This window comes from Tubulanus polymorphus, chromosome 1, assembly GCF_964204645.1.
Source record: "Tubulanus polymorphus chromosome 1, tnTubPoly1.2, whole genome shotgun sequence".
In the NCBI taxonomy this organism is placed as follows: Eukaryota; Metazoa; Nemertea; class Palaeonemertea; order Tubulaniformes; family Tubulanidae; genus Tubulanus; species Tubulanus polymorphus.
In genome coordinates, this window is record NC_134025.1 from 352,292 (window position 1) to 366,103 (window position 13,812).

The 13,812-nt window shown below is 37.0% G+C and overlaps 1 protein-coding gene across 8 annotated transcripts; it reads right to left on the minus strand.

Annotated features, from left to right (window-relative positions):
• Positions 1-941: 941 nt before the first annotated feature.
• Positions 942-13,532, minus strand: LOC141903216 (glutamate receptor ionotropic, NMDA 1-like). 8 transcript variants are annotated; one of them, XM_074791308.1, is made up of 19 exons: positions 12,941-13,532; positions 12,384-12,560; positions 11,020-11,120; positions 10,536-10,648; positions 10,054-10,234; positions 9,320-9,464; positions 9,132-9,173; positions 8,693-8,743; positions 7,313-7,523; positions 6,742-6,866; positions 6,511-6,675; positions 6,193-6,427; positions 5,967-6,115; positions 5,517-5,674; positions 4,979-5,151; positions 4,643-4,753; positions 4,174-4,319; positions 3,036-3,184; positions 2,218-2,414 (listed from the first exon to the last, which is right to left on the minus strand). In XM_074791308.1, exons 1-19 carry the CDS (start codon positions 13,337-13,339, stop codon positions 2,354-2,356), a joined length of 2,892 nt encoding a protein of 963 aa, XP_074647409.1. In that variant the 5' UTR covers positions 13,340-13,532; the 3' UTR covers positions 2,218-2,353. The 8 variants fall into 8 exon arrangements, with proteins under 8 accessions (XP_074647399.1, XP_074647417.1, XP_074647393.1 ...); XM_074791298.1 differs by lacking the exon at positions 3,036-3,184 and having other exon boundaries at positions 942-2,414; positions 6,745-6,866; XM_074791292.1 differs by lacking the exon at positions 3,036-3,184 and having other exon boundaries at positions 943-2,414.
• Positions 13,533-13,812: the final 280 nt, after the last annotated feature.

A 13,812-nucleotide genomic window follows, 5' to 3' on the forward strand; every position in this document is an offset into this window, starting at 1 on the left:
TTGTCGAATATTTTCTATCGAGGTGAAGTTTGACCCTTGTTGAGAGATCGGGTTGTGATTCTCAGGTCATTTATATTACGATAAACTTTATCATCGATAAATCCATTTAACACGTGATAATCCAATAGTTTTCTTAACCGAAAATACATTAATCTTCACTTGATTACAACATATCAGATCCCACTTTAACCAATCAGGAACAAGCTGCACAACACCAAACTCCGATCTGTGAGATCTCGATTTATATTGATTCATATCGCATTCTATTCATCTCCTCGTCTATAGTTTTATTACACTCTTCATTGTCTGTGGATGAGATATCTGCGCCTCGTGTATGACATATACATGATAGTGCGATCATTCAAATTATGGTCATTTTATGACTTGTTAGTTTAAGTACACAGATAACGTTTTGTAGAAGTTCACGTAGTTCATATTGCAGCGAGATTGATAGAGATACATTTCATGAATGATGTAATTCAAATCTATATGGGGTTTAGATCTACAGGATCAAGTTCCACAGTTCTCAGGAACTCTAAGAGTCCTCGGAAATGTTAACTGATTCTAACTGTATTCAAACTTACAACTGTGGAAGTGCGTACAATTCAAATTATTTGCTGCTTCAAATATATTGAAACTAGGTAATAAGTGTAAAGAAAAATCCTCACAGCGATTTTTTCTTCAAGATATTCACTCGCTTTGTCCGAGAATTAAGATTGTTAAGATTGCACAAACTTAGTACGAAGTCACGTTAGTCAACCTTGACCTTCTGCTTCGGTTAGCCGCCTAAATGACGTCACGTGCTGGCGTCCAATCATCCGTCGCGATGGTCGGTCATTCCTCTAACGTAATGTATAACGGCGTAAAATAAACAAAAAAACCAAACATGAATCTTTGTTTTACTACAAACGTGCGGAAGAATTTATTGAAAAGATTTAATAAGAATAACATATTGGAATGATTAGTACATAAATCTATATACTAAAAATAACAAAGAGCAGAGATATAATAACAATCATCATTTCAAATATATGTCAACATGTTCGCTGTTACAAAATACTGAGTGAAAGATTTAGAGACAAGATTTAGACTTTTGATGAAACGCATTGAGTTCGCTATTGATAATTCAAAATCCTACAAATTCTTAGTATTACTGAAGACATTAGGATTATAGTCGAAACGTTAAATGAACTGCACTAGCTCAAGGAAACATTTCTTATCGCGGATTTTAAAATTAAACTCTTAAACCTTTTGGGGTACCAGATATCTGTATACATAAACTCTAAATCATAATGTCATCACTTTTTGAGATTCTTTTTGAAAACTTTCATTAATTAGTAAAATTTCATAAATAATTTCCATCCCTCTGAAACTCCTGAATACAATGCGCATTATGAGAAAACATTTTTGATCTTAGTCTTATGTACAAAATTTAAAAAGTTTAAATCTTTTAAAGTCCCGTCAGCTGCTTACGTGTTAAAGCTTTTGTAAATTATGTAAAAGTCATGGAAATCGTATTTACAAACAGAATAACTAAAATCAAATGTAATTCTAATGTATGAAACATTTAATAATACAAGAAATATAAAATACAATATTTTGATTTTTAGGAAGACAATAAAATATTGGATGAGAAAATTCATTTTTTCCTATACATGTGTAAGGAGAATCCCAGAGTCTATTTACACAAAAAAACATAAAATTGTTTATAATCATATCATGCTATATCTTATATATCATTTGTTTTGTTAATATTCACGAAAACTTTAGAGATGAAAATTTCATCTAAATTTCATGACACGAAAAACTTCAGAGAAAATGCAAAAGAATTGAACACAGGATAAAAATTCACACATTTTGAAAGAGAACATGTCAAAGAATTGAACACAAGATAGAAATTAACACATTTTGACTGAAGAGAAAATGCTATATAATTTTTGATAAATACTTTTACGATACCTGTAAATAGAGCGACTTGAAACAAAGACTGACAACATTGAAGATTTATAAACTAAAATTTGTTAAATCTGACATTTCAGGAGGTGAAACACCTCGAACCGACTGTTCACAGTTTTATCAAATCTTCAATATTGCAAGTCTTGCTACATATACTGGCACAAGCTTCAATTCATTTCAACTTTAAACAACATTCAGTTGAATTTGTAAGAGTTTGTCAATCATTAGCTGATGATTAATTACGCGTTAACGTGAATATGATCAGGATCATAAACTAGATTCTGTCTAGACTGATGACCTGAACCTCCCGGAGATTCTGCTAGTATAGTTGTAGTTGATTTACTATCCAGACCGGTACTGCGTTTCAGACTCAAACTATCCGTGCGTCCGTTTGGCCTCAAGTCCGGATTGGAATAAGTGGGGTTCTCAAGGATAGTGCGTCGTAGGGTCTTCCGTTTCTGAAATACCAAAAATTCACGAATCTTTAGCGGGTTTTATGAAATTGTTTAAAAAACATTTTTGACCTATTTCTGCACATCATTAAGGCGAAGGTGACACATTTAAAAAATAGATTTTCAGATCATCAAATTTCTTAAAGATTTTATCATTTTTTTTCAGGTATTAATTTCATGATAAATGCAGGCAATTACAACAACCACCACTTTAACAGAAATAAAGAACCAGAAAAGCCATGCATAGAACTATAATCCGCTCAACACATTCCCGTCATGTTTATCTCATTGTTACATATTTCAACTGATTTAAATGAAATATGAAACTAAATTGAAATTTACATCCAAAATCGCATGCTTTACACATTTCATTCAAAGCCATGATAAATAGAATATTGATTAGAAACATTCGGATTAATTTGTTATTTGAACTGATTCTCCAGTAATACATGAAGCTATTATAGGATTGTTAGAATGAAACCCTCAATAATAATGACCTATGTGAACCCACTACCATGTTTTAGATAGGTTTAGAGTGTCATAGTTAAACCTGGACAGTGTACTGCAGGTGTGCACGTTAGTTAGTATAAAGCTTCCCAATCCAATGTTGAAACTTTATATTTTTACCGTAACGGTTTTTGTTTTTGCCAAGGATTACTGTGTTGCGGTCTAGGATTACTGTGTTGCGGTCTATCGGATTTAGGATAATGATATTTTCTATATTGAGACAGTTCTTCACGTATTTGTGAAAACGTAGATCTGCGACATTTACGAACCTAAAACCATTCATAATATGATCAATAAAATTATCATCAGTCACAGTATCTTGAGCTGTTCATGAAGTATTCTACACATCCATGAGTTAGTACGCGGTCCAAAATTGACCGGGTATCAAAAATCCTCAATCTGAGTGATAACCACCATAGTAACAATGAGAAACCACGGTAATAACCAACAATTTTCAAAGTTGTTCTCAGGATTATTTTGGCCGCACATCTATGAAACACAGTCCTGGTAGATTTTTGTGTAGTATCTACTTAATGAACTAACTCGAACCCAACTGATAAAATCAGCAGTAAATCATATGAACTCAATCAGAATCCTGTAAAATAAACAGTTCTTAATTGACATACACTGACATGCTGAAATAAGAGAGAGAGACACCGCGAACCAGTTACAAAATTTGGTTCTACTTTTTATACATGGACAAAAAACCTAATGATTTAAAAGTACAGAGGAACCTTATTACAACGACCTCAGACATAACCAATTATCTGTTTTTACAAACATAGAATTTCATCCCAAATAGGATAATTTCATACTGTATATAGAACTATCAGTTATATTGAACAGATTTTCTGGTGCTTGAAGTTTGTTGTATCGAGGTTCCGCTATAATACAGGCCTGAATGTAAATCATTGCGGTCTTTATTTTACTTTGACGGAGAATAAATTGAAATCTTATCTTTCAATTAGAAATACGCACATGTAGCTGATGAAATAGAAAGAAGAGAGAGGAGAGAGAGAGAGAAATAGAGAGAGATAGAGAAGGAATGAGAAAGAAATGCGCGCACAATATCAATATTGATAGAAAGGGGAGAGAAAATGTGCACTAAATTTTCATGAGCCAAAAAACACCAGAAAATTCAATCAAATTCAATTAAAAATGTATTGGTTCCAAAAGTTATTTTTATGATAAATTACGGAGATATTTCATCAGTAGATTTACTGTATTTATTTCTAAAGAATAAAGGGTTTGAACTGACCTCAATATTCCCGCGCCAGCGGTCAGCTGCGTTCCTAGCTAACTCCAACTCCTTCTCTTTCATACCGCGATGTCTTTTATACGCGATCTCAATAAATATCAGAAAAACACCGGCAATAATTCCACCAGCGACCAACATAAATACACCTGTAATTAACAGTAGATACTAAATAAAGCTGCAAGGCAGCGATAACGGGTTTTCTGCAGCACAGCCCTGGGTCAGTTGCACAGACGTGGCTAAGATTTAAGACCGGGGACTGGTTCCAAAGTCAGGGCTTAAACTTAAGACAATTCTGAGACAAACTTAGTTCTATAGCCAATCTAACAACTTAAGACCAGTGTTTACATGTTTTAACAAGTTTTTTTTGGATTTAAGTCATGACTGTGCAACTTCTGCAACTGAGCTGAAGGTATATTTACGTGTATGCCTTATTCTGGCAGTACGACCGATAGAAAGAGTGATCACGAACCTGCCATGTTAGTAAGACCCAGCGTAGCAGGAGATTGATCCCCTTCTTTACACTCCTGACTCGTCGGTTCAACTAGAATCCATTTTGTATCCAATTTCTCCATACTTCCTCCTGATAAAACAGAACAAATACATCGTATCAAATACTACATTTACTCATTTCAATTAATCGAATTGAATACATTATTTGATTACAATTTTTGTACCCCCCCCCCTCTAGTTTTCTCTGCCTTAAATTTGTTAGTTTGTTTATGATATTCTTGATTATCTTTACAACACTTACAATAGTTACAATGTCAAACACACTGTATTACATTGTATTTATTGTATAACTTACGTTCATGCATGTTCAGTATTTTCAGAGATATTCTATTCACCCACGGACTCTTCCTGCGTAAACCTATCCCAAATCCAGATCTACCGAATAATTCTCCGACCGTCACCAAATCACAATCTTTAGACGCTTCGTATTCAAGGCGAGTTGAGTCCCAAATAAATGCATTCAGTTTCCTATTAAAACATACGCAATATTTCAATAACTTCCACGACCGAGTTCAATATTTCTCGGTTTCCAATGACTCTGGAGTCCATCTTAACCAAAAACTATTGAATTAAGGATCTTCGATCCAGTTTCATCGTTATTGGTTATGATTGGACTCCAAAGAGCATATTTGAAATGAACTAATTCTAACTTGACAAAAGTCAAGCTAAATCCTGAGGAACTGGATGTCGCTGGATTCTGGACACCCTGAATGAGTTCATACTCGAGACCAACCAGTTCCATTCAGTTGACATTTGACTTTAAGGTTAAAACATAAGAAACATGGGATCTAGAAACTGACCGATAAAACAATCATGAATTAAAAATTATTTACTTCTTTTTCACTTTTTGTATTGCTTCCTCAGGTGTATTAGAGTTAAACTCTTCCATTGTGCGATACATTGTAGATAATTCGACTCTGTGTTTGAAATAAGCTAAAACTGAACTCCCTCTTACAGAACCATACGTGAAATCTTTCTGCGGATTCCTCAACTTTAACGAGAAAATAAAATCGTTGTTTACTTCATGAAGAAAATAAAATCATTGTTTACTTCACAAAAAAAATAAAATCATTGTTTGCTTCATAAAGAAAATAAAATCATTGTTTTACTTAATAAAGAAAATAAAATCATTGTTTACTTCATTAAGAAAATAAAATCATTGTTTACTTCATAAAGAAAATAAAATCATTGTTTACTTCATAAAGAAAATAAAATCATTGTTTTACTTCACATTCTCGTTGATTGAGGGAATTAATGAAAGATCGATTGAATAGAAATCTTACACGAGCGTCATCGATACCAGTTATAGAAGCTTCAGGTCGATCCAATACGAGAAAAGCCGCTAAATTAGCCGTATAAGATGCTACAATAATCATAGCGAATCCAGCCCAAACCATTCCTAAAACACGAGCGCTGAAACTTCTAGGAGTTCCTGTATAAATAAATCAATATCTATTATATACATATAGAATGATCTAACAGTTTAAATGTGTTGTGATAGTTACATACCTTCTCCTATCCCACTATTGAGAAGTACTCCCCAAGCAAACCACATCGCGCTCGATAAATTCAACGCATCTTCTTCCGTGTCACTGTTCTTAGCTAGTTTAAATCGACCGAACGGACTGAATCTATCCAATAAATACAACACCAGCGCCACCACGTGGACCGATAGACCAACTAGAATCCAAAGCGTATCTTGGAACGGTTGAAGAAATGACCCAAGACTGGAATTTTTTTCTTGCTGAAAATGAAACGGAATATACAAATTAGAAACGAATTTGAATCACCGTAGAAGTGTGAGCTTTATTCGTCAAGTTTTGTTACCTTTTTAACTAAAATCGTTAAACCTTGATATTTGAATGGTTTAGTGAATTCCACAACTAGCGCTCGATCAGGATCTATAGTTAACGGAGCGATTATCAAATCAGCTTGATTATTCAATATCTCGGCGATCATTCCATTCCATTGTTTACCAGAACTTCCATTCCTCTGAGATAGAAATAATAAATTAACGCATGATGGAAGCTCAAAGTGACACGAGGTTCGAGTATTTACCACTTCATAAGATCCGTATTGACCATCAGCAACAAGATGGACGTCATACGTAAAGTTTTCTGATGCTGCTATTTCCTTTAACATACTCATACAATATCCTTTACAACAATACGGAGTTTCATTATCTATAAACACAATAATATACATTCATTATACAGAATGGAGCGTACACTCTGACCTGGGGTTTATAACCAACTATATACCAAATTCAAAAAGGTTAAAAATGAATTCTATTTATCAAATAACTAACGACAATGATCTCTAGAGAGAATCCAGAAGTCTTATGTTATAAATTGTTGGGTTTTACTGTCTCTATCAATATCTCTGTTTACGTTATATAACGCAGTATGATTTCGAGGGGTTTTTGAACCTGATGGCATTGTGAACCTCAGCCGTGGCACAAACCCCTACCTGATCAGTTCACAGTTACATGTACAGCTTAGCCGCCCTGACAACGTGTGGTGCTAAACAGTACTGTTACGTGTCTATGAATGCGGGCTCATCAGTCAGTGGTTCATGTCATGGTGGTCTCACGATGCCATCAGATTTGAATTTGTACCGATGAACTTACCGGGTTCAGTGCTGTTCGGCCACGGACAATAAATCTCATCATCTACGTCACAATCCTCTTCACTTTCAACTTTACGAGCGAACACAAACGGTATACTGTGAATTGTTACAACTCTTAAATGCATCGACATTCGATATCCTTCAGGTTTAGTCGTCTGATTACCGGGCCACAATATTCTACTATTGTCTATACTCAATAGCGAACCGGTTTCCTACAATACAATATAATATTAATCATATGAGTTTATCATGTTATAGTTTATGTTGTTATTAACATAGAATTTGACTACAGTCAATGAGTATCTATTTCTAGTAGCGTTTGATCATCACTGCTTACTCTAAATCTAATAAAGCAGCTACATATAAATCTATTGACCACTGGTGAGCCCAGAGCTGGTCAGACTCAGGGCTATCACTGGACAGTGGTCAACAGCAAGTCAGACCCAGGGCTATCACTGGACAGTGGCCCAGAGCTGGTCAGACTCAGGGCTATCACTGGACAGTGGTCAACAGCCAGTCAGACCCAGGGCTATCACTGGACAGTGGTCAACAGCCAGTCAGACTCAGGGCTATCACTGGACAGTGGTCAACAGCCAGTCAGACTCATTGCTCCAACTGGACAGTGGTCAAGAGCTGGTCAGACTCATGGCTCCAACTGGACAGTGGTCAACAGCCAGTCAGACCCAGGGCTACCACTGGACAGTGGTCAAGAGCCGGTCAGACCCAGGGCTCCAACTGGACAGTGGTCAAGAGCTGGTCATACTCAGGGCTATCACTGGATAGTGGTCAACAGCCAGTCAGACCTAGGGCTCCAACTGGTGGTCAATAACAGGTCAGACCCAGGGCTTCCACTGGTGGTCAATAGCCGGTCAGTATTTTACCAGTTTTACCCAGGACTCAGTTTTTATAGCACATTAGCGACATTCATTCAACAATTTTACAACAATCTTATTATAAACATCTAATTTTCATTCCTTCCTAATGAATCTAGAAGCTTTCGGCTTTTAGCCTCAGGAATCACACTGTTTTACAAAATACTGATATATTTTAGAAATCCCTAAATCCTTTGTGTTTGTAAGTGTATATATAAAAGCCCCTAATACCTGGAATACCTGTATTTATAAACTGATAGATTTTCACCAAACCTCCTCAGGTCACAAAACTGTTGAGGTCAACATTTTTGCTAGTCAGATTTTGTGTAACTGGCCCCAAGAAAGCAGTTCCTAGTCACTAAAGCAGGTAACCCTTGTCTAGGGAGGGGTTCACCGGTAGGATCACTCCATTATTGAGAAGTGAAGCGCCCCCTGGTGGAAGAGAGAGGTATAGATTGTTAACGCGTGCCTACAACATGCACACAAACCATCTATTTATTATTACTCACAATAAACGTTGGATCTGTCATTGAAGTGTTAATATTCCATGCATTGAGCTCCTAAATACAAACCAGCCCAAATCAGATCACTCAATCGAACCAGCACGATCAATCAAACCAGCACGATCAATCGAACCAGTATGATCAATCAATCAAACCAGTAAGATCAATCAAACCAGCACGATCAATCAAACCAGTACGATCAACCAAAAAACCAGCCCGATCAAAGTATTATAGCAACCCAAATACCATTGATTCGCAATCAATTTTGAGTAAAGAAAGAGCAGTCATGTTTTGACTAAGGGGTCATTCATAAAGTGAGGGGAAAATGTATCAGCAATTGGCGTCTAATCCTTTTATACAAAGTGCGTACTTTATGAATGACCAAAACAAAAAATATCCACCATTAGATTAGAAATTCCAAACCACCTCGATTAAAAACACTTACAGCATCATCAGGTTCATTCACTACTGATCTCTTAGTTAATAACTGATAATAACGACAACATTCATCATGTGAATTCATCAACACCCCCCTCAACAAACCACTTTAAATTGATACACAGGAAAACAACGAATGCTTAGAATTGTAAAATAGACTGAACTATACCGATTGAGGGGTGGAAGGTTACTTACGTGTGTAGCTCCAAATTTTCCGACCTTCACGCGTTTTCTGCCTTGAACGTTGATTATATCATAAACAGGTAATAGACGATCTCCGGCATCGTTAAACTTCACTTTACCAGTTAAACCTTTATCTAATTCAGACGTTACTAGATAACTGTAAAACACACACACACAGACAGTGAGATAGAGATTGAGTCCATGTGAAGAGAAAAATAGTCAGAAATGTTTCCTTAAGTGAACGATTAATCGTAGAATATAACAATCTTCATTCAATATTCCTGAAACTGTTGAAAAGCTTCATATATAATTCAGCTCAATGTAATTTGTCATAGCACACCAGACTCCATGAACAAGAAAGCAGGCGATATCTCAACTGTAGTGAATACTATCAGATATTATGGACTGGATCCAACCCCAGCAGGACCCGGTATCTGAATCTAACCCCAGCAGGACCCGGTATCTGAATCTAACCCCAGCAGGACCCGGTATCAGGATCCAACCCCAGCAGGACCCGGTATCTGGATCCAACCCCAGCAGGACCCGGTATCTGAATCTAACCCCAGCAGGACCCGGTATCTGAATCTAACCCCAGCAGGACCCGGTATCTGGATCCAACCCCAGAAGGACCCGGTATCTGGATCCAACCCCAGCAGGACCCGGTATCTGAATCTTACCCCAGAAGGACCCGATATCTGGATCCAACCCCAGAAGGACCCGATATCTGATGATTAAAGATTTCTTACTGATAAAGCATTGTTCCTTGTCGATCCCAGTTAGAGGTGGCGCTGCATTCACTCGGTGGTTCGACCTCTGTCATGTTTGAATGAGCAAACGCTTTTTTAAAAGCTTTACCGATTATTTTCACGCTGTCCTGAATGTGGAAATCTTCATTACGACTGTTTCTTAACATCAGCCCTAACGCTCCTAAAACAAATAAAAACATCAATTATTACATCGTAATTTTCAATAGTTTCTCATCTCGAATATCTTTGGATTTTTATCTATGAAAATACATTTTTAATTGAATATCTGAAGGGGGTTAGAACGTATTCTAACGGAATATTTGCCGTTCATCTTTATCATCGTGGGTCTGGTTTTATAATCTTTGAGTTGATCAGATCTGACTGAGGCTCGGTGAGACTGGTCTTAAATCTAAAGCAGTGACTGAACAACTGGCGAAACAGAAACTATCTAACAATATTTATCATGAAATATGAATTCTTACCCGATGGAGCATTTTCAGCCTCTAATGCCTGTTCACTGAGTATCCATACATACCCAGGATCACTCATATTCAGAGCAACGACATCTTTAAAAAATACTGTCGCGTCTTCTTTACTAGAATCAATAAAATCAATACATCATTAGTGAAAACTAGAAATGAACATTGATGTGACACAGCATACATCAGATAGTGTACATCAGACAGTGTACAGCAGACAGCGTACAATGTACATGTCCAGTGTACATCAGATAGTGTACATCAGACAGCGTACAATGTACATCAGATAGTGTACAGCAGACAACGTACATCAGACAGCGTACAATGTACATGTCCAGTGTACATCAGACAGTGTACATCAGACAGCATGCAATGTCCATGTACAGTGTACATCAGACAGTGTACAATGTACATGTACAGTGTACAATTTTAGATAAGGCTCTATATGAATGTTTAGTAATAATATAGTAGAGATTAATGAACTTACGAAGCGCTGAGTAGAAATACTTGAGTATCATCAGTAAACCGTGGACGTAACTGGTCGATGTAACTCTCTTCACCAGGGGCATAATCTATCACTTTAGCAATCTACATACATCATAAAACATCGGAGTTAATATCCAGTGAGGAAAGAGAGGAGGAAAAGAGACATCGATAAAACACTGGATGCAACATTCTAACAACATTGTCATCATTATCATCATTATCATCATCATCATCATCGGGCACCGCATTCAACATAACACTACTGACTAAAATATAAACTATGAACAACAGTGTGTGTGATACACGGTGGTATCAGAAACTGGGGAATCAGGCAGAAATCAGACATCTATTAAAACAACATTCATGTGAGCTGAGGCAGCAGATTGAGTATACAGAGAATAAACAACATCTAAAATACAGTCACCCTCTACACATTTACAAACTATTCTAATCTAACTAAAGCTTTGATCGATGCTGAACAATGTTACAGTTGGCCAGATAAGAGGCAGGTAGTTTTTAACTGATGATTTGAGAGATGTTTTATATACACCTGGTCACATTTAAAGGGGGTCTTGTGGTTTCGGTTTAAGATGGTCCTTTATTTGAGGGGTCCTGTGGTTTCGGTTTAAGTTGGTCCTTTATTTAAGAGGTCCTATGGTCTCAGTTTCAGTTTTAAGGAGTCTGGTATTCAATAGGGTCTATGGTGTCAGTTTAAGGGGGATATATATTCAAGGGGGTCCTATGGTCTCAGTTTTAAGGAGTCTGGTATTCAAGAGGTCCTATGGTCTCAGTTTTAAGGAGTCTGGTATTCAAGAGGTCCTATGGTCTCAGTTTTAAGGAGTCTGGTATTCAATAGGGTCTATGGTGTCAGTTTAAGGGGGATATATATTGAAGGGGGTCCTGCCCATGGTCTCTGTTTTAAGGGAGTTGGGTGTCGTGATGGTCTGATGGGTCCCGTGATAAAGAGAAACAGGACAAACACTTTACAATCATACCTCGATTTTAATTTCAATATCAGACGAACCTTTTGGTCGAGCCTGTTCATAGAAAACAATACAGTTCAACGAGCATTAGAGACAGATAGTAGACCGCAGTATCTCACGATATCTCAATCTCGAAAATATCGTTGCTAGGCAACGCGTTGAGATGCTGCTATATGTGATGCTTATCGTGCGAATTCAGGATTCTATCGATTCAGGAGCTGATATCAACACACACACAATAATTACATCTCAGCAGTTCCTGCGGGTACCTTGTAGGTTTACACTAATACTGGGAAAGGTTATTATCATAATATGGAATATCGTCTTTACAATTCTACAAATTGAAAAAATGTGTAAATTTTGATGAAAAATAGAAACCTACCAGGCCTTCTTTATAACCGATTTCATTTTGAAATGTAGCGACCATCGCTCGTCCTTCCTGATCAGCGCTGTGAAATATAACTACCGTACTCCATCTAAAATGTCGTACCATATCAACCCAAACTTTAGCTTGATGTGAATACGGGGGAACAGTGCGTAAATATGATCTGTGGAGATTCTGTAATAAAACAACTATCCATTTATACAGAATCCTAAATAGTTTAATTCTCAGGTTCTACACAAATATATGTTAAAAACATCGGAAATTGACTAATTCTAAATGGGAACTATTTATTGAATTGGGTCCTGGAATCATAGACTGGTTTCAACTTTATCCTTGGAGTTTCCTTAATGTGAGCTCAACCCCATAAAACCAGACCCTTCGTTAAATCTAAAAAGCATAATACAGCTCAATCATTGGTAGTATAGCATATGCCTAATTTAAGATTCGGGATGAACTAATTAGTATCTATATTATAACAATGACATACATTAGGAATAAATTACTGTAATTAAATGTTACATTATTAAACTATAAATAATGATTACGGTACTTACCGTATCAGAGAATACACTGTCTCTAGCTGAAATACCTATCACTGGTATTTTATAGAATCCACACGTATAAGATACAGATATTGGTGGTGTGTATTTGTTTTTCGGAGGGTGACTAACCACTACACTGTAGACTTTCTTCGGTAGAAGGGTCTCACAGATCTCCATCGCTGATCTGATCGGATTCTGATGCATGATTTGAGTTGTAGCGTTATAAACAGCATCGTTCAGTTGAGTTTCGGGATCTCTGTTTAAATCAGAGACGACTTGTTGGAATTTAATTTCGTGAGCTCGCGAACTCAAAACTCCTCCAATATTTATAATCCGGACTTTCGATGTAACAATTGAAACCAAACAACAGACGACAGTTATTACTGCTGCACAGTGACACATCCTCCCCATCTTTTTAACTGACTGGGTGCTGCACTACACGATGTACACCGTGTGGTGTAGCCCTACACTAAAAATCCACTGATGATATTTAGGCAACCGAAGCCGCTGTGTGTATGTCGAGACTATAACAGTTGCATCTGATCGCCAGCTGCAAGTGAAATAGGAACCAGCTATGACCAGCTGTCGCTGCGGCGATGCTCCTGTTTCATTTCCGGGTTTATGTCAAAATTTATGTTTACATCGTAATGTATAAGGGTTACTCCGAGAATATCCTCATCCCACCGAGCTAGTGTGTCGGAGCTATCCTATGTGATTCCTACGTGGCGCGGTCCGGTGGAATTTTGTGATATATAGCCTACGGACGTTCCCGCGTTGTTCGTCATTTTTTAGAGAAAACCTGCATTTAACACAATAATCTGTTGTTGAAAGCAAGGTCCGTCAACATACATTCTGTTACGGACGTGCGCACTGAGCACAAATAT